The sequence below is a fragment of the Haliotis rubra genome, unplaced genomic scaffold (assembly GCF_003918875.1).
Source record: "Haliotis rubra isolate DU_JTF1 unplaced genomic scaffold, ASM391887v1 Scf696, whole genome shotgun sequence".
Taxonomy (NCBI): Eukaryota; Metazoa; Mollusca; class Gastropoda; order Lepetellida; family Haliotidae; genus Haliotis; species Haliotis rubra.
The window spans coordinates 184788-207664 of NW_025767408.1; the positions used below are offsets into that span (position 1 = coordinate 184788).

The 22877-nt window shown below is 38.3% G+C and overlaps 1 protein-coding gene across 1 annotated transcript in view; it reads left to right on the top strand.

Moving 5' to 3' along the window:
- Nucleotides 1–4724: 4724 nt before the first annotated feature.
- The window catches only part of LOC124258522 (thimet oligopeptidase-like), a 41716-nt gene continuing 23563 nt past the window's right edge, over nucleotides 4725–22877 (top strand). Inside the window, 3 exon segments of the mRNA XM_046692596.1 lie at nucleotides 4725–5060; nucleotides 7852–7991; nucleotides 13434–13549. Coding sequence (XP_046548552.1) covers nucleotides 4770–5060; nucleotides 7852–7991; nucleotides 13434–13549 — 547 coding nt within the window. The 5' untranslated portion in view covers nucleotides 4725–4769.

Sequence of the window (22877 nt, forward strand, 5' to 3'; positions counted from 1 at the left end):
ATCTACAAGCACCAAACAAACTGCTTCAATTGAGGCAACCTGTTTTGAAAAGCATAGAGCAAACTCATTAGAGCCATAACTCTTTAAAATGAATCTGAGATATCATTTTTCGAACTCATCTTAGGTCATGACTAATCACATCAGTGTGTTACATTACTGGGTCTCTGACTTTCTGGGTTTTTTAGAAAACCTCTCGCCATTTCACGCAGGTTGAAAAGCATGGAGCAAGGGCCATAAATATGAGAATATATAATACAAGACAACAATTTTCGATCTCATTTTAGATCGTGACAGGTACATCGGTGTGTAAACTTTGAGTTCCCCCAATAGGTCCATGATACTTTGGAGAGGATATTTCCAAACTTGTGCATCATCCACGAAAATTGTTGAATGTAATTTTTTATTAGGCTTTGTACTATAGTTTTCGTGTTTTTGTTTTTGACTTGCCTTTGATGTGTTTGTGATGCGTAGTGTTGGGAATTGGTTAAAACCTCATAATTGGTGATTGCTTCATTACAACCGATCAGTCATCAAAAATAATTGGTTAGCGTTATTTATGATTTTTTCCTGGTTATTTTGGTAAATGAAAAAAAAGATAACAAAGAAGAAACATGTAGTTCTTTGGGGGTTGTTTGTGTGGCAAATTACCCATCTTGAAAGGATTACTAGTATGGTAGGAACATAAAATTGAGTCTAAGATAAATTCAATCATGACTTGCAACAAGCTTGTAGTGGTTATGACATGTAACTTACAAAACCAACCTTGTGAAAAATATTGTTAATGCAAAAAGTGTTCCAGAATTGTTTGTGTTCGATTATGAGAAAACATGATCGATTGCTTGGTCGTTTAGTCACTGCGACGAATCTTCGATTATTTCAATGAATCGGACCACCACTAGTGGTGGGTATCACCGGATGGACAGCATACGCTCACATTTTGCGCGAAGACCTGGCATCATCACTACTTATGATCCATAAACACATCCTCATGATCTAGTGGACATCGTACAATTGACAAAGTACTTGTGATAAAGCATTTTCCCCGTATGTATGTATACGGTAGATTACGTTATGTATGTGAGAAAGTGTGCGTTTTCCATACATGAAGCAAATACAGCTGTTCCAAATGTGAGACAGTTGACATGTCGTTGAACAAGACGAATGAGCGTTGCTTGGAACACCAAGTGTGTAAAACTTCCATGCGTGAAGGTATGTAATAATCTCGAGTATCAAGTATGTCCATTTATCTTACACTAACCAGCTTGTCAACATTTACATTCGGAAACTAGGTGAACACACAGTTTGTAAAACAAACGCAACTGTCAGTCTGACCCCAAGAACCTTGGCAAAACATATGGCATTACCTTTTTAAACGTAGTTCCGCTGAACCGCGTGAAAGCCTGTATATGCAGTCGGGTTGTGGGGTGACAATGACAATACTTTATTACCCGTGAGGGAATTCTTGTGTAGAATACAGAGTTCAAACATTGATAAAATGATTAAATTATTTTCATACAATAAATAACACACATATAACACGTTAACAAGGTAAGACAAACAGAAGGAATCATCTAAAAGATTAATACTGGCAGGAACAAAGGATTTCATGGCACGATTGGATTTAAAACGTGGTACATTATAACGGCGCCCAGAAGGTAGTAATTTATATTCATAGTAGATGGGATGATCTGGGTCAGATATAATCTTACGGGCTGACTTGAGAACTCTTTCTTCATATATTTCATTTAGGTTAGCAAAAGATACACCTGCAATTTTACTGGCTAATAAAACTTTTCTGGTGAGACGGTTTCTGTTTTTAAGGGACAAGGTTCCATACCAGCATTGCACAGAAAAAGCCAGAAGGCTCTGTATAAAGCACTGATAGAAAAGACACATAATTGATTGATTAACATTGAAAGATTTCAATTTGCGCAAGAAGTGTAACCTTTGTTGACACTTATTGAATATAGCATCTGTATTTACATTAAAAGTTCAGTTTGTTATCAATATATGTACCAAGATACTTGTATTCATTTACGGTTTCAACAGGTTCATTGTTAATTATAACTGGCAACTTAGCGTACGTCTTAGTTCTGAAGTCAATAATAAGTTCCTTTAATGATTTTAAGGGGGGACACCCACTTTGTTCCGGTAAGTAGGGGGTCATCAATTTGATTGCACATGTACTGGGGGTGGGTGGGGGTGGGGTGTCAGCAATCTTGTACACAAATATATTCTAAAATTAAGCTTAACAATTATGGGAGGGGCATTGATTTTGTACATGACATGCAGGGGGTGGGTGGGTGTCATTCACATTGTACATATTTCTCCATAAAATTATTATTACACCCCACCCCAGCCATAAATTATGAAAGGTCCCTTATTCTGTATCTGATGAAAGGAAAGAGCCGCGTAAGACCTTGGATTTCTTTCCTAATCCTGTTGGTTGTGAAGAACACGTTTGGAGCAAATATTTAATCGATTATGTCGTCTGTTTCATAAATTGCCTCCATGGAACTTGTCTTTTTATCAGCAGACGACATCTGTTGACCGGAGGTATGTTGTAAGTGAGGTTCAAACAGCCTGAGAGTAAGGCTGAAATATACTAAGCAGCAAAAGAAACATCAATTTGGAATTTTCCTTCGCAGAAACGGATTACTGTAAACTCATTTATTGTTTTGATTGTATATTTTTGACAACATCTCCAACGTTACCTGAGCAAAGACATTCCTTCCCAAACTCAGAATTGAACTCAGGAAATGGTCTCAAGAACGCAACCTGATCTCGGAGATGGTACGATGTTTTCCATGTTTTTCATGCAACTCATGCAGCACGCGCTGTTCACAAGGACCAGCCCTATAAAATGCACCCCCAAACCTGGTTGAAACATTCACATTACAACGTCAGCAGGATGCCGCGACTCACGACAGCTCAGAGGAACCAGGCGCTAGGAAGACTTGAAGCTGGCCACACTGCACAAGCCTTTGCCAATCACTTCCAGGTCAACGTTCGGACTATCCACAGGCTGCAGCAACGTTTCCGGGCTACCAACACCACAAATGATCGCCCTCGTACTGGCAGACCAAGGGTCACCACAAGACGGCAAGACCGCCATGTTGTGCGACAGCATGTACAGAATCCCTTCACGCAGGCATCCGAAACAGCACGCCAGACAGTGGGAACACACGGAAGACCAATCAGTACTGATACACTACGCCGACGTCGTAACAGCGGGAACCTCCATTGCTGTAGACCTTACTGTGGACTTATCCACACCCCTCGTCAGCGGCGTGAACGTCTACAGTTTGCCCTACAACACCAAAACTTGCGATACAGGCAATGGAGAACTGTTCTGTTCACAGATGAGAGTCGGTACTGCGTATCAACTGCAGATGGCAGAACAAGAATATGGCGACGACGTGGCCAGACCAATGTGTTATGGAAAGAGACTCATGGGGAGGTGCAAGCATCATGGTATGGGGTGGAATAGGCCTGACCAGAGAGTGGGTCCTGTTGTGTTCCAGAACGTTGGTCCAGGGAGAGGAGGCGGCAACACAGCAGCGACCAAGCTCTCAGACCCCACGTCATACCACATTTCGCACGTCACCGGAACAACATTTCTCAGCATGACAATGCCCGGGCCCATACTGCCAGAGCTATACGGGACTTCCTACAGCAGAACTGTGTCAACATTATGCAGTGGTCAGACCTTAGTCCTGATATAAACCCAATTGAACATCTTTGGGATGAAATTCAGAGGAGACTGAATAATGTCATACCAAGGCCGAACACAGCCGATTTATTGGGCCAGGCCTTTCTCAGAGTGTGGTTCCAGGTGCCAATGGCCTTCATCAATCGATTGGTGCACTCCATGCATAGACGCTGTGCTGCAGTTATTGCCGCTCGTGGTGGTCACACTAGATACTGATGTCAAGAGTATGAATGGACTGCAAACGTCCACGTAATGTCTTGAAATTATGCTGAGTTATTCATTGATGTGTCAAGATATTGTACACAAAAAATGGTTTTGATCCGCTTATTATGTCCATTTCTGTAATAATTTGATTACAGTGCCTATCTAATTTTGAATTCGTACTGACGGGTTTTTTTTGCTGCTGAGTATATTTTGAATCGGGTGACGGGTGCATGTTTGATTGTCATTAGTTCTAGTTTCATAAGTGGAATACTTACCTCAAACTTGAAATAGTACTTAGTTGGTATTTGCCATTCTGCTAATAAACGAGGAGTCGTTCAGAACGAGAGTAGATGCCCTTGACTTATTTTGATTGGCTTACCGCTTCATTTGCATATACTTGTGATCTTGGTTATTTAGCTGCCAATCCAGTTAGGGACAGCTTAGGTTGAAATCAGATATTTAAGGGATTGTCGTTTATTACATACTTCTTTTTTCTAATTAGATATCAGATACCATATCTTAGTTATATAGGTTTTTATTATTATTATTATTAGCTTTATCATAATACCTTCGACAGTGATAAACTAGATCTACTTTGTCTTTGTGATATGCATACGGGATACACGTGACAGTGTTTAAAACTGAAGTTAGTTTTTATGTATTTATTTTATATACATGTATTTATGCTGACGCAGATGTAAGACAAATTAAATCATCTTACGATAAATGGTATCGGAAACACCACCTCCAAGGGAGGCTACTCTGAATGATTGTGTTTTTAACCGGAAAGACACGGAGTTATCTGCTCGTCGCTTCCGACACGCTTTTGACCGAAAACAAAACCATATCGCGAATGAACATTTGTAGACTAACAGCTGTTAGATCCTTAGTCAAATTGCTATCAGTTAATCTCAGTCCTGCTCCTATTAACCACATCAGGAGTTCGCCTGTGATATCTTTGCTTACAAGTCGAACATTCATCCAAATTAGAAGCATGTCGGTTACCGGTAACCTGTTGTCCTGGAAAATAACAGCAGACGATATAAAGGCATCTGCCGACGAACTCATTGTGAAAACAAAAGCTGCATACGATGCCGTGGGGCTGTTGAAAACGGAAGAAATCAATTATGGGAACGTCGTTAAGGTATAGCGAGAAGTGCATTACACATATGCAAGATAGTTGTGTGCAAATTATTAGAAGTATACCCTGTTGTCCGGTTTTCGTTCACATATTTACTCATCATAGCCTAATTGAGTTTAATGGGAAGTTCGTAATGGCTGAGAACTTTTGCACTCATACTGTGTGTATTTGTAATCTAAACATAAACATAGGGTCAAGTAAGATCTGCTTCTCTGTTTTTCTCTCTCTCTTGAAATTTCAAGCTGTTGACATCTTTATAAAACATATCCTCATGTCATGGAAGTTCGATCACTTAAGAACTGTCGATGAATTTTCAAAGTAATATTCATATAATCTTATTTTCAAATCTCTTACTTCTAAATTTGTTTATTTATGTCAAACATTTCTGAAATCCAGGTATTTTTACTGCTTTTCACAATCGCGGCATGGCTGCCCTTTCACTGTCAACACAAGTGACCCAGAAAGCTACGTCACACAAGTTCGATCATATGATTGGCTGGCTTTTCGCATAAACAGGATGACTTGTATGGACGATCTCTTGTGTCAAATTCAGAGTTGGAGCAGTCCCAAGTAATTTTATTGTATTTATGTCCATGAAACATTCATTTTATGTTTTAATACTTCTAAAAATGATGAAAAGTCACAAATATTCAGATTATATACAAGTATTATGCAGGGAGTTATTCTTCAGGCTCATCGTGACAGGGGCACCAAACCTCAGAATGTCGACAGACACCACGAACTGGCGTGCAGAAACGTAAATGTGTTCTGTGCTGACATGTAGGGTGGGTACATTGTGCCCAGGTTGTATTTATCAATGAGGCACTAGCCCGAACCTCATAAGGTACAAATTGACGGAAATTCTCAAAAAGCATTAAGTTTTCTATAAGAAATGGCCCTTACTTGTTTCCAAAGTTTTAAATTTTGACAAAGATATCACGTGTCTGGTCATGTAACATTTAGACCAGCAACGAAAACAAGCAGAAGACAGGTGTGCTGTCAGTTTACATGTGAAATGAATACTGTTTACATTTTATTTGAGCTGATAAAGTACATTATTGATCTTGGGTTAAAAAGTAGTTGTTTGCTGAATATGAGCTATAACTTACGTTTGGTAACTTGACATGAAACATTTTCCGGTCCAAATGAATGATAAGCGGTGTCACCAGAGGATCAAAGCTGCAGATATTGTAAGTTATTGCTACAGATCGTGACAATTACCATTCAAAATGGGCGATCGAAGTTACATGTCGATCGAACTTGTGTGACTTGACGATACATTTCAAATTTAAAATCTTGTAGTTTCAATATGACATCTTGACATTTCAACTTACTTGCTTGAAGTTACAACGTAGTATCCTGATGTGGGTTTTAAGCCAGTATGACATCCAAAAACATATTATTCAACACTTTGTAAATTTTAATTTCACCTTCATATCTCAAAATTTTATCATATCACCTTGACATTTCAACATTTCAATCTTGAAATTTTGAGAGAAAAAACCCCAAAAGACAAACTCCCTAAAAGTTTGCCATACAAAGGACATTTTTTACCAGTTCAAGGACAAGTCTGACTTCACTTTCCATGTGTTGAAATTGCCAACTGATATTGAATCACCTAAGTTTCACTGTGTAAATCCATTTGGTCAATAATATCTAATCAAGGAGGAGGTTCTTTTATGTTAGAAGAAATCTAACAAACTAAACAATATAACTCAATGTAATTACAGTGTTACATTAGCGATATAGGCATGCAGAGTAAAGGCACTTCTCAGTTTGATGTAACTGGAGATATCCAGAGGTCCAGATGAACTGCATACTTGCGTAAAATATGCAAAACATATCAACATGAGCTGCTTGTCTGATAAATTGCAAAATCTAAGTTGCATAACAATACTTTACATAAGTATTATCCATTGTAGCCTCTTCAGCTTGTGTACCAATAACATTACAGAGTTGTATTTGCAGATCAAATGCAGGCTTCATGTATACATGACCTCTAGTGCTGTAAAAATGAAGGACTACAGTTAAACAGATAACCAGATGCTAATACTTTTATTTTTCTGTTTTGAAATAATCAATAGGCTGGGCCTAAGAGTGTCAATATATACTGAATACCCGAAGGAAATGTATTCATGCTCAGTGTGAATAATGGTGCGTTGTAAATACTCTGTGGCTCCAAAATGTTTCAGAAGCTCCATTTATTATTAATTCGACATGCTATTACATGGAGCATAAAAGTTAACATTTACAAGCCCAGATAAGTTATGTAGTTGAATAAATGTTCTGAGTATACCTAATATGTTAATTTCTATGATAATAAAGTATGTTTTAGTCATTTAATATGACTCTTGTAATGACATGATTTTACTGAATGAAAAATACTGTGGCCGTATGCATATGTCAGGCGTAAGTCAAAGTCCGGGCATAAGTGTGAATTGCGCCCAAGCGCAAATCTACACCCTAATTCATATCCATGACGTAAGAAAATTTACGCCTTACTTTCATCCAAGAGATACGCCACTTACCTAGCTGGCATAAGACAGCAGTTACATCAGGCTTAGCTACACCATGACTAAGCTTCGGTTGTACCTTCTCAGTTGTGAAAGGAAGGTGCCGCTAAGCCTGGCATAACGCTTTACGCCTGACATAAGCTACATCTGAAATACGCATAGGTACTGATGTGCTGATTTGTCCCACCTGTATATAGTAGTTATTACAGGCTCTGAGCAATGATCATTTTTAACCCGTGCAAACATAACTTACCTCAGAGATTATTTCTGATTGCATTCAGGCACTTGCAGACAATGACTGTCAGTACTCTGTGAAGAGGAATAACCTGGACTTTGTTCAGCATGTGTATGCCGATAAAGGACTCCGGGATGTCAGTGTGGAAGCAGATAAAAAACTGTCTGAGTTTGAAGTAGAAATGAGGTGAGATTTCTAGCAGTGTCAGGACAACCATGAATTTGGTTACAGTCTGCAAATGAATAAAAAAGTGCATTCTTTTTCAGAAGAGGTTCTCCTTGGGGTACTTATTCGCATTTTTATGCCCATTTAAAATTCCTATGACAGTTATAACAATATATATATATATATATATTGAATAAAAATATTTACAAAACAAACATTTTTTGTGTTGTTCAACCACCCCTGTAGAGTCTCACCTGGTCTTCAGCCAAGAAAGGTAACTCTAACCTCACTACTCATTGAGTGAAGACATGTGTGCTGTTCTTTGCTTTGAAAACCTTTTCAAATTGAATTCCTACTTACCTTTACTTACAATGAGTGAGAAAGAAATGAATGTATTGTTAATTTTAATTTTTAAATCGCATGGGTGATATATTGGACACGTTTCACATTTCCATTCATTAATATTGTAACCTTTCCGTCAGCTCTCCACTTCAAACCACGTCTTTGTAAGATTGTGGGTGGTGTGGCCAACAGTCCCTATTCTTATGTGCGTTTTTGCTTAGCTTCTATGCTCTTTCGATTAGGGAATTGTTCTTGTGTGTATTATATTTACATCACATTACATTTTTTACATATTATTTGCGTGACACGTCATCACTTCTAGCTTGTACTTTTTGATGTTGACTATGTCACACGACAGGTTATTTTCTTCTGTATGTTCCCCAAGCGATTTTGTCCAGTTGAATATTGCTTGCTCGTTTCTGCAGTTTTTACTGCATTTAGTGTTATAGTTTCTTTGCCATATTCTCCACTCCTACCTACGTGTTTGTCAAGATGGCGGGTGAGGCGAGCAGCATGCTACATTCTTCTACATGTTTACATGTTCAGTTGATGTTGCTGTGTTTGCTTTCATGTTTTGCTTTGCATTACATTCTTTTATAATGATTGCCCTTGTTTTAATTTTGTCTTGTTTACGTCATGTTTGTGTTATGTTTCTACATACATGCATTGTATACATATACATACCATTAACCAGGTTTGGGTGACTTTTTGCAGTCATTCAAACACTGTGTGACTTGTCAAACTAATCTACTCCCGCAAGACTCGCACGACTCTTGTCTCCGGTGCCTTGCTGAAGCAGTGCATAATGACAAGGGATGCAAAATCTGGGGATGTTCCGGCACATGCTCTATCCTTGGTACAGTTCTGATCCCCGGCGATGGTAGCTAAGGTCGAGGCCTGATATCTACTGAAGCCTTGGTCAAGGGGCCTTTTGATGCCATTTCATCTCTCTTGGGACAAGCTGATGATACCTTGGGTTAACCTCCGGGGGGATAGATAACGCTCGGAAAAGCAGATGCGCCCGCTTGACGTATCCTAGCCCCACACAAGTGGATGCTCTATCGGGAGATATTCTGGATTATCTCCCAGTTGTGCTGGTTGTTCCAGGTGGATCTGTTTGTCTCTGGAGTGATGAACCAGATACCAGTCTTCTGATCTCGGATCCCTGACTAGTGATGAACCAGATAACCCGCTGTTCTCTGAGACTTGACTAGACAGAGCTGTTCTCTGATGCCTTCGAGGTCGATTGGACAGACAGGGTACTTTGGACTTTCCTGCCAATACCGCTGATCCCCAAGGTCCCCTCGCAGCTAGCAACCCAGCCAACTTGACTACTTATGCTCCTTGCACCCCTTTGGTCTGCTCAGAGCTGGTTTCCAGTAATTCTCAGGTTCCTGGCTCAGCCTCCTGTAATATTACCCTTTCAACCAGACCTATCCCAGAACGGAGAGCCCCACCCGAATCCCAGGATTCTGTGGGTGGCTTGGCTGCTGTCTGGAATAGCCTCCAAGCCTGCAGATCTCCTGCACCAGTTGCAAACACAATTCTGATTTTCCATAGGGATTCAATGAACGTTCAGTATGAGGATAGATGGAGCTATATGTGCGCTTGTGTGTCGACAGAGGGATTCTTTGTCCCTTTTCTGCAAATTTAATCTGTGTGTTGGAGTTCCTCCAGTCACAGTTGGAAGCCGGCCTCGCCGCTTCAACCATTGGAGGATGCTCCACGGCTATTTTAGTGTCCCTAATACCTATCAACGGTACTCTCCTGGGGCAGCACCCTCTCGTACAGCGCTTTATAGCAGCTGTGGACATGATCCGACCGACCATCCGCTGATCAGCCCTCTTTGGGACTTGTCAATTGTTCTTGATTGGCTGTCCGGATCCTATCTTTCACAGTCTGTCCTCTCTTTCACTCCAGTTGATGAGGCAGCATTTCTTGTGGCAGTAACGTCTTGTAGGTGGGTCGTGATATTTATGCGATATCCGTTGATCCCGAACTGCCTGATTCTTATCATCCGAAGATAGATCGCACCTTCCATGTGAAGGCTCTTATTGAGCTCCTTGCTCTCTGTCAACCTTCCTCATCAGGGACCGCTCCTAGACGTGCTCACATCTTGGATGTCTGCAAGACCCTCAATGTCTATATCAAACAAACAAAAGATATTTGCAAGGATAATAAATTGTTCTGCTGTTTCTCAGCACTCATAATTCTCTAGCTGATTGAGCTATTAAGATTAGACTGTTTCTGCCCTTTTTGTTTGGGTGATGGGTGTTTATGCTTACCTTCCTTGCACCGAGGGCGTTTGGTAGTGGTGTTTATCCTCCACTTCACTCTCACAATGGTTTTTGCACTTGTTCGATTTTCCCTGAAAGTTTTGCTAGCTGGGCTAGTAATTTTTCTGGGTATTTATTTTGAGGCATTAATTTGCAGTGAATGTTTATTACCTCGGCATTTGTTCAACCCCTGTCCCTTGCTTGTGCCCTTGCCTGATCGTCGTTGGAGATCACATGACTGGGTGTGATCATGATCTATTCATAGAATGGGGAATTCCACTTGAATTGGGTTTTGTTTTGCCAGACAGAATGCCACTCCCGACTCTATTTATGGGAGTCTGTCTTAAGTACCCGAAGAAGGACCTCTTCTGAAAAAGAATCGTACCAACCTGTAGAGGTTGCTGATTCTTTGAAGAGAATCCTCCTTGGTGTAGGGCCACCCACCTCCCCACATTCTGTCTGATCACATCAGCATGGAAAGTCAGTAGTGAGGTTACAGTTACCTTTCTGCTGAAGACCAGGTGTGGCTCAACAGGGGTGGTCAAACAAGGGGAAAAAAATCTTTTTTGTTTTGTAAATATTTTTATTCAAAATATTGTTACAACTGTCGTTGGAAATATTATGCTAATAAGTACCCCAAGGAGGACTCTCTTAAAGAATCAGCAACCTCTGCAGGTTGGTGCGAGTTTTGAAAATATTCCTTAAAAGTCTTCCTGATGGGTCTGTTAATTTATTTGTGTGTTTAATATAGAAACATTTAGGGTATGACACTGTATGAATGGAACTTATCTTGTGGCCTTTACTGAACTGAAAAGCAAATTTAAAAACATTATTTCACTGGACTAGAAAGCCGTCTGACAGTATTTTTGTGAAATTCATTCAAAAAATATAACATCTTATATTGTATTTGGGATTACACTTCTCAGTAAAGAACACATTCGAGTACTTTTATTGGGTTGAGTCCTATCCGGGATTTGAACCCATACTCTCAGACTCAGGCACCTAACCCGCTCAACCACTGGAGATTCATTTTAAAAATATGTTGGTATGTTGATACCAGTTATTTCATGAACTCTTGAACTCACTTAATTTCTAAAACTGCTGTGCTTACAGTATGCCACAGGGGCGGTGGGGTAGCCTAATGGTCAAAGCGTTCGCTCGTAACACCAAAGACCCAGGTTCGATTCCCCACATGGGTACGATGTGTGAAACCCATTTCTGGTGTCACCTGCCATGATATTGTTGGAATATTGCTAAAAGTGGTGTAAAAACTAAACTCACTCCCTCACTACATCATGCTACAGGTGGCAGGCAGTAGGTAGAAGTAATGGTTGCTGTTAGAGGTGTCACAATGGATTGTGTTGTTTATGTACCCATTATAGCCTGATGATGTAGAATGTCCGACATAATAACATAAACTGGTTTGCCTTGGCTCGACTCCATTACAGGGGTGGAAAGAACTTTAAAATTGCTAGTGTACTCCGGTACAGTGGCACATGTAAAATCACTTGCCCTGATAATTTTTCCACTATACCGGCCGTTTTCTGGTTGATTTTTTTAAATAAACCACCTAATAAATATTGGAAAGTCAACTGGACACCGGTACAGTGTGATATACAAATTTGCTTGCCCGGCAGAAAAAAACACTGGACTCGGGCATCGGGCAATGGGTTATTTCCACCCCTGCATTATTCACAGGTAGTCATATACCAGAATTATACTGCATTGAAAATTCAAGTTTGTATCTACTTCTTCTTGATTATAGTTTTAAATCTCCTGACCTTTGAGCATGTGGAGTGACATTGTATGTGTCCTGTATGTGTTAGTAGTTATGCTGACATTATTTTAAGTGAGTGAGTTTAGTTTTACGCCGGACTCAGCAATATTCCAGCTATATGGCGACAGTCTGTAAATAATCGAGGCTGGACCAGGCAATTCAGTGATCAACAGCATGAGCATGGATCCACACAATTGGAATACGATGACATGTGTCAACCAAGCAAGCCTGACCACCAAATCCGTTAGTCGCCTTTTGTGGCAAGCATGGGTTACTGAAGACCTTTTCTACCCTGGATCATCACGGGTCGACATTATTGTAAGAGACATATACACCTGTGCATTAATTAAGCACCACCCTATTTTGAAAATAACACGTGATGGTACAGAAAAGTTAGGGTATAGCCATCAATTTAATCAACCTGTAATTAAAGAAGCTTTATCCACTGACAGTTTTACAGATACCATAACCTTTTCTATTCTTTGTGAAAGAATATGTTGATGAAAATGTGATTGGACTGAATTTTTACCCAAAATAACTATTCCTCTCTGTTTAAACTACAGAATTAAATTAAGTTTTGACTAAAATAACAATTCTGTCATATACCAAGTTGACATTTACACATCAAGTAAGCTTTAATTATGCATTATCAGGAAGAACCCGAATGTCGAAGATTCAGACCTTTTTCCAACAATTCAGATTGCTGAATGACAAAAACTGAAAAAAGGCCACATTAATAAGATTTTGGAATAATTTTTTATGATTTTGAGTTTATTGTAATGAATAAACACTTCTTGCTGGATACTGATACACCTATTTTAAATATAGGCAATTATCCTAATTAAAGTACATGGTAATTTCAATGATGTTTTCGTTTTTGAAATGTTAAATGCTTTCTCTATCAAATTATAAAGGTTATTGTTTGGAAAGAGTTTAGAATTTCATTTCAGACAAAATTAATTGGTAAAAATACAGGGTGGTGTTTATTTTATGCACAGACGTATATATTATTGTTCCGATTTTTACCACTGCCTCTTCTTAATATTTCCTTCTCGTATTATGTTGCAGCATGAGGCAGGATGTTTTTGATGCCATTGTGGCTTTCCAGAAGAACAACAAGGGTGAAATTAGTGCTGAAGCCAAGAGATACTTAGAAAGACTCATCAAGTTAGGAAGGAGGAATGGTATGTCAAATCTATAAAAAAAAAAACATTTAAAAAAAATTCTAGTTTACACATAGTCCAAAACTATATGACATCTGAAAAATGTTCACACACATTTCAAATCCAGTATTTGATTGTTATGAATGTCATTATTGCAAGAACTGCATAAGTCATTAAGAATTTTGATATGAAGTAAGTATATGTGTTGTAGACTATTTAGCAAGTTTTGATGTTTTTACCCAGGAGGAGTACTAGGGGGGCATGTCTTTGATTTTTGTACATGACATGCAGGGGGGGCACTTAGTTTGTGCATAAATTTAATGGGGGGTCATTCACATTGTACATGGTGCTCCATAAAAATCATCATCCCTCCCCACCCCCAAGCCATATATTATGAACGGTCCCAAATTTTATTTCAGCTTAACAATAGGGTTTTTAAGACAATAGCTCGTTACACATAATTACGTAATATTATTATTATTATATTATAATGCAATAAAAATCAGCATCACCCCCTAGCCATAAATTATGAACGGCCCCTTAGGTAGTTATATTGACAAAAATGTTACCTACGTACCCTTGTTAGTTATTTGTGAGAATTTTCTGTGCTTATAAACTATACCATAAAACATCATGTCAAACCAGTATGATATATCTGATGTTAAGTTTAGGAATTATGAAGAAAAATGCAGCAGGAAGACAATGGATACACTGATGTCCCACTTTCTACCATCAAATGTTAACATACTATCACTTACGATGATTAGCAACTCTACAAAATGCTATGCATGGTATTGAAGTCTGTTCTTGATTCGATTTTGTTTCACTAAGATTTTAAATCAATAATCAATTTCCTTGAGATCAGTCTTTAAAACACCCCTCAAATATTGCCTCGGGTCTCATTCTGTTACCCCAATGATATCCTCTCGTGGTCCTATACCCTGAAGACTTTTTCCATGCCCTCTCACCTGTCGTCCCTCAAATGCTTCTATATCCTGTGACATCGTCTCACCACAGCCATAATTTTTTCAACAACTTTTTGCTGACATTTTAAATGCCTGCTCCATCATAGTAAATTTGCCTGAGATATATTTTGGGACATTTCCACCTGTTTATGCATATTTTACTACTTGTAGATTTCCCTTGTGAGATACAAAATGTGCAGCCCTACCCAAATAGTGTGTGGGAGGTCTTTAAAAGCCTGAAGCAATCACAGCAATAGTGTTCATTTTTTCAAGATTTTCGGTTTTCGTGTGTGTAAATGGTTTATATTATGAGCATGAGTATTAATGAATGGTTTTTTCTGTAGGGTGGTTTGTAATATGAATGAATGTGGAGGTAAAGATGATTGTCCACAGTTCAGTGATCTTTGGAGAATTGTTTTCACATTTCAGTGATATTGACAGAATCTCGTCCACAGTTCAGTGATATTGACAGAATCATGTGGACAGTTCAGTGATATTGACAGAATCTTGTCCACAGGTCAGTGATATTGACAGAATCATGTCCACAGTTCAGTGATATTGATAGAATCATGTCCACAGTTCAGTGATATTGATGACAGAATCATGTGGACAGTTCAGTGATATTGACAGAATCTTGTCCACAGTTCAGTGATATTGACAGAATCATGTCCACAGTTCAGTGATATTGATAGAATCATGTCCACAGTTCAGTGATATTGACAGAATCATGTGGACAGTTCAGTGATATTGACAGAATTATGTCCACATTTCAGTGATATTGACAGAATCATGTCCACAGTTCAGTGATATTGACAGAATCATGTCCACATTTCAGTGATATTGATGAAATCATGTTCACATTTCAGTGATATTGACAGAATCATGTGGACAGTTCAGTGATATTGACAGAATCATGTTCACATTTCAGTGATATTGATTGAATTCTGTGTACAGTTCAGTGACACTGACAGAATCACCCCATGTCCACATTTCAGTTGATATTGACAGAATTATGTCATGTCTACAGTTTAGTGATATTGATGGCTCTAAAGGGTGATATTTTCCACAAATATTCCCAGCTGTAACTGCTAAAGAATGTTTAAAAAGTCAAAATGTAAATTTATCATCAGCACCTGTGGGAAGTATGTGTTGATTGATAATGGGGAAAACTAAAGAGTATACCCTTTCTTGGCTATTGATTGATTGAGTACTATTCTTAGGTCTGGAATATGCCATCACTCTCTCCTTTTTTCACCAACATTGTAATGATCTAAGACTTGTATCTCTTCAAGCTGTTCTGCAACATTGTGTTGAAATGCTGTGATATGGCAAAAAAGCATTCAAAAGGCAGTAAATCATTCTCTCACCTTGAAGAAAATGACCCGTGAAGATCCGGGGTAGAATAGGTCTTCAGCAACCCATGCCTGTCACAGAAGGCGACTATGCTTGTCGTAAGAGGCGACTAACGGGATTGGGTGGTCAGGCTCGCTGACTTGGTTGACACATGTCATCGGTTCCCAATTGTGCAGATCGATGTTCATGATGATGATCACTGGATTTTGTCTGGTCAAGACTCGATTATTTACAGACCGCCGCCATATTGCTGGAATATTGCTGAGTGCGGCTTAAAACTAAACTAACTCACTAACTTGAAGAAAATACATGTCGTGTTATAATGAGTACCAGTAACTCATCATGCCGACTAGAACTTTGGATGAAATGGACACATTGGCCATTGAGTATGGGTAGAGACCACTTTCTGAAAGGTACTGCATATTCACAATTAAGGCATACCTGACGTTTCTTCATTTCCAAGGAGGCGACTACCGGGATCGGGAGGTCAGGCTTGCTGACTTGGTTGACACGTGTCATCGTATCCCGATTGCGTAGATTGATGCTCATGATGTTGATCAGTGGATTGTTCAGACTCGATTATTTACAGACCGCTGCCATTAGCTGGGATATTGCTGAGTGCAGCTTAAAACTAAACTCATTCATTTCCAAGGACAAAACAAATCTGCTGCGCTATTATTGCATGGAATTTCACAAGTAAAGATTCTTAACTCAAATCACTGGCTTGCCTTTGAAAGTGTGCATGACAGGGGTATTTTGTGCTGATTGCAGTTTATAATACCTTTTTTCTCAATTATTTGACTTTCAAATCAAATAAATTCAGATTTCAGTGAAGGCAGACAATAAAACTTGGCTGAAAACTTGTACACAGAACACACGTCAGAAAGCTTTCATGCCATGTGTATATGCTAGTTTTGTTTTATGTTTTCAATGAAAATAATTCCATCCATGTTGACCTTAGTATGATATATGCATTGAAGAGATGAATTGGTTATTTGGAAGGCAGCAGATCTTCCTTTTATAACTGTTCTCTTGCACAAACATGAACATGTTGAATCATATCATATTTCTCAAATGTAGTGTATGTTGCTCCCATCTGTATATCAATTTTGTGCTAATAAAGAAAAATCAGGTACAGGTGTACAGTTTCACTGATACTTAGCTTTTGAATCTGTTGAAAGTGCACGTAAAAAAGTCCCACTTCTAATCTAATTTGCATCCTTATATCATTGGACATACATAGAGGATACTGTAAACGTACTTTTTTTCGCTTGGTGCAAATTTCGCGGAATTGACAGGTTAGACTACATTGCCCGGTCAATTATTCGCGTAATCAGTAATTGCAGGAACTGCCAGCTGTCTCTTAAGCCGTAGAAAACACCTACCCCCAAAACACCTGGACCTCCTGATCCATTATATGAGTGCCCATGTCATACTATGTTTATGACACGAGTGCCTAAATGTTGGTATTTCCCGGGCGAGAGCGAGGGATATACCGATATTTAGGCACTCGTGTCGTAAACATAGTATGATATGGGCACGAATATAATATTCTGTTTATTACCAAATTCGTCAAATTGAGGTAAATAAACCAAAATCGACTTTCAAACAGGGCTCCAGATAATTTTTCAACATCAGGAGTACGTACTCCCTTATTTTTCAATATAAGAATACTGGAAAAACTTAAGAGTACATTTAGAGTACTGAATGGAATTAAATGGCGTATCAATAATCTTGTGTTTCGTTTCATATATGCACTACAACATTGCTAGTCTTGAGTAAATAAACAATAAAACAATACTTTTTTCAGATAAAAAGTTCTGTAAATGATTCTAAGACCGTACACCATTGCTGTGGTGCGTATCTGCTACGTTTCCTAAATTATTTCCTATCGTATCGTGCATGTCTTTTATCCGTATATACACCGATACGGCCCTTATCTGGAGCCCTGTTCAAACATAGGCAGGCTACCCGCCTTCGCTGCATGTAGAATGCAACGTCACAGATGAAACGTGATGTCATAGCATTGTTTATGACGTCACATCACCAAGACAAAGTGATATTTTGACCTAGGGCATTGTTTGAACCCCGATATTTTCGCCCTCGTAGGTAATAAATGGTCTTATGTCATAAGCTTATGTCATGGATAAATGCCTTATTTAAATGATAAATGACCAGATATCATTAGCTAACTGAAAATCGATACACAGTACTACTACACCGCAAATTTATTACATGTAGTCACAACTGATGGCGGCACATAGTGTAAACAAACTTGTTAAGTATTGCCGCTGTAATAAGGCTGGCTAATCTCCCGTCATGTAACAATATTTCTGAAAATGATGGATAGGAATGTTACACAATCATCATACCAGTAATGGTAAGCTGCAATAAAACAAATTCTCAAAACAGTAAATGATGTTGTAATCTTATGTAACTTATTTAAAATGAATTTTCTTTATTATTTTTTATTTTGACAATGTGAAAAAAGTAATATGATGGTGTCAAAAAGCAATGACCAGTGATAAATAAAACACTCTCAGATTAGTTTGAACTAAAACAATCGATGTGATTTTGCTTAATTTTCAGAGGGAGTACCATCCTTCATCCTTCTTCATGTTTAAAAATGGAATGCAGTTCAATCTAAATATTGACAAAATAATGGTTGACCCTAGAATGTTTTGACAAGAACCATGTTAGACCTTAAAGTTACCTGGGTATTCCACTTCCAGAAATCACATAGTTCTTTAGTGGTAATAAGGCTCTTAATCATTTCATCTGTTGATAATATACTTTTGTCACTTATGCCATAGAACTACAGTCTGGACATAAAAGCTGGTGATGACAAAGATGTAGATACAACTACTAGTGCATGAACCCTTAATAAACCTATCATAGGATTCTGCTGCTAAGTTCCTGGTGTGTTTCAGGAATAAAGATTCATATTCATATAACTTGATACTAAAAGAGATATTAGAGAGATCCATATGTCACAATGCCCAAACCACACCAGGTGAAGTTTGACAAATTATAAGACATCTTCCTCATTCCCCACTTTCCATCAAAATGTCTGCCCCAGCCTTTGTTGTGTTGCAATTTTAGACCGTATCTAACCCTGATCTATCTTGCTGTTTAACTTTGCCTGTCATATTAGAGTGCCTGCCATCAAAATTTATGAATTTGAGTATTTTTTCCCAAATTGTTCTTCCTTTACCAACTTTATTCTGGATAAAATGAAAAGAAATTATAAGTTGAGCATTTTTGTGCATCATGACTATAATAGGAAAAAATAAAATACAGTTCACTAAAGAAGCTTTGGAAAGCACTACATCTACATTCATTGCCTGATGTATTATGTATGGCCAAATAATAGGCAGCCATGTTTGTTTTCAGAAGCTCTGACACAACGCAAACCCTCATCTTAACATATAAGAATATTTGCAGTGGTTTGCCTATATTTCCAGGGGTGGAAATAACCCATTGCCCGACGTCCGAGTCCAGTGTTTTTTTCTGTCAGGCAAGCAAATATGTATATCACACTGTACCGGTGTCCAGTTGACTTTCCAATGTTTATTATATTGTTTATTTAAAAAATCAACCAGAAAACGGCCAGTATAGTGGAAAAATTATCAGGGCAAGTGATTTTACATGTGCCACTGTACCGGTGTACACTAGCAATTTTAAAGTTATTTCCACCCCTGATTTCAAAACACAAATGAATGCATTCTCAAATAATCCTAACTGAAAGGCCCTAACTCTAGCTTGGCAATAGCTTTCAGTAATCTCGCTGCCTAGTGACCCATGGAACGGCTAAACAAGTAACAGCATAAATGTTCTCCTTATGATGGTTACAGAAATTGCATGAATAGAGTATGTTATTATGGTAATAGACGTTCATGCAAGATGAGGTGCAGTGGGCTAGTGGTGTGGTTTAAAGAACCACTAAACTTTGTTTTTTGTTACTCTTTTAACCATTACATATGAAAGATTTGTGGTTAGTCTTATGCGGAACACCAAATTTATTCTTTAAAAAACTTGCGGTTAATTAATACCGAGCGATTAAAAGTGGCCAAAAAGTCGCCTGCTTCCCTCTCGCCCGCCAACGAAACCACAGACAGGTTACGTAACTCTGTCGCCAGAGCACTGCAGTGACGTCATATGAGGAACGATTTTCAGTTAGTTGTATAGAAAATGTGTAGCACACGCTCATCATTTTGATGATTTCTCGACATCAACGACGACATGCCGAATCGTTGCTTTGTCGTCAATTGCTCCTAGGGGTCGGGCAATGGTGTCCCCATGCACAGATTTCCACAGGATCCCGCAGTTCGTGCTAAATGGGTTATGTTTGTGAGTGCGGCGAAGCGGCGTTGTGGAAGCCTGAAAGCGATATCTTACTTGTGTTCAGATCGCTTCACGGAAGTTAAAGAATCAAAACTACTTACTAGTTGTAGTAAAATATGCATATGATTGATGACCATAAAGATTTTCTATGACACAACTTGTAACATAACGATTTCTTCCTCGGAAGTGAGGTTGTCGTCGAAGTAACAATAATATTGTAAGTAGTATTATATTGACACCCACCTCGCTGCCACGAGAGAAATTGTTATGATATATGCTATGTCATGCAAAATCCTATTGGCCATCAATCAAATACATATTTTACTACCAGTAGAAAGTAGTTTTGATTTTGTAACTCGGTGAAAACAAACCTAAATACCATTTATCCTCAGACTGGCGGATGTTCCCGACAGAGGCATCATTTTAAAAATAAATAAATCTGTTAGAATTAATGAGATTATAGTTTGTTTTCATCAAGTTAGAAAATCAAGACTACTTTCTACTCGTTGTTAAATATGTATTTGAATCATAACCAAACGGATTTTGCATGACACAACTTATAACATAACGATTTCTTCCACGGAAGCGAGGTGGGGGTCGAAGTCACAATACTGTGCGATAAATTTCTTGCTACATTCCCATGGTTAATGTCCACTCACCAGTATGTAGATACTAGTCAATGTGCGTCTTTATATTTGGTCTTATAATTCTAATTAGTTTATTATCACACTTGTATGCATTTTGAAACTAAATAAAAAGCAGACGATCTGCTGATACTTATAGTGAATTTATAACAGAACTGTAATATCTAGACATTTTATAGTTTGCCAATGTGAATCATAATTCGCACACACACACCCTAGTGCATGTTGTCTGTCTCATTACACTTCACGGGCGAAAACAATGATTCTGTTGAATGCTACGACAAATGAATAAAAACAAAATGCAAATATTAAAATTAAAACAGATTAAAGTTATAGGAACAATATCAGGCCATTACCTTGTTCGAGGAATGTATCCATCAATATCCACAAAACTGTTCCAAATGATGAGTCTTTTAACAGTTTAATATACGAAAAAGTGATAAATCTTTTCAGGTATTGGTGTATAGTCTCATTGGTCACCCAAGATAGCACACCTGGCAACTAATTGCATAATGTCCGCCTTTCTTTAAAAACAGTAATTTAGTTAGCCAATAATGGGCAATCAATCAATGTATTGCCGGTTAATCCTTTGAAAGAAGGACGTTGTTTCTACGCAGACACCGACACGAAAGAGTGTATTCAGTATAGATTAGTAAATCTACATACATAAACACTACCTTTTGACAATTCCGCTGTGTAAGATAAAAGTAATTAATCAATCAGTGTGTTATCGGTTAATCCTTTGATCGATGTTTATAATGTTGAATATTTACTCCAGACACAAGAAATGCCAAATGGGAACCTTTGTCGGGTAATCTAAGTGTGTTACCACTAATTATACCTGTTATAAATTCATTAACTGACCATCAAGTGAATGATGACAAATAACATGTGTAGGTTTATACGAGGGAGTATTAATTGCTGTATTGCATGTGAAAACTTATGGGCCGACACTGTTTTGAGAATACAAACAGATTTTTACATGACATGATTAAATATCGAGGTAAAACAACACAGAAATGGGATCAATTTGGATCAGTCATTATAAAAATAGGGCCTAACGACACCAATCGATTTTGACAGAATCGTCTATGAAAACAAGTTGTAACTCGGAAACTAGGCAAAGCAGGAGACAAAATTAAATGACAGTAGATTGTGAGAACATATAGCTTTCATTTTCCACAACAATTGTCACGATTTCAGGTTTATACAAGCCTGTAAACACGATAATTTACCCCCTAAAATGTAGATGAATTCTGCATCGGCTCTCAAAGCTATTCCTCATATGACGTCACAGAGGCGCGCCGCTCTGATTGGTTGAAATTTCGTTCGCGGGTGAGAATTGTGCACTGTTGTCAAAAAGGTCGATTTAAGTCAATTAAAGGTCGAAATGAGTAGTTTTAATGACGGGGTTTCATTTATAACGATGCCATTTAGTGATTTATGTATTTGTACCCCCTAGGGTTTATGTGACCTTTAAGCCTTCACTCATGCTTAAGACTGGGGTTCGCTTCAAGGGTACAATGCGTGCAGCACATTTCTGGGGTCTCCTGCCATGATATTGCTTTAATATTTCTAAAAGCAATGTATAATCACACTCAGTCACTCACTCACAATTTATATATCACAGAAGGAAAGGTTTGGAGAAGCAGTAAGCTAAGCCCCAGTAGTTATCAGGGCAGGGTATTGTACAATGTTATAAATATTACTTTTTGATAATGTCTTTACTATACAAAACATGAATCCATACATGGTTAGTTGCATTGTATTTTACAGGTAAAAAATTATGAAGCATTGATACACCGTTAAATTGTGACTGAAGTAGTAGAATATATGTTGGCCAACAGCATGCCAGCTGACCATTTTATCCAGGGGTTTTAGTAACCTCAAGCCTTCAGAATATGTGTCATGAATGAATTTAGGGGTTGCGCTTGTAGCATGGCAAGACTGAAGATATATTTTATTAGTTCGCTATGTACTTACTGCTGGAACCAACTCATAAAACAGTTCTAGCTTACCTTGAACAGCAGGTTCAACAGTTAT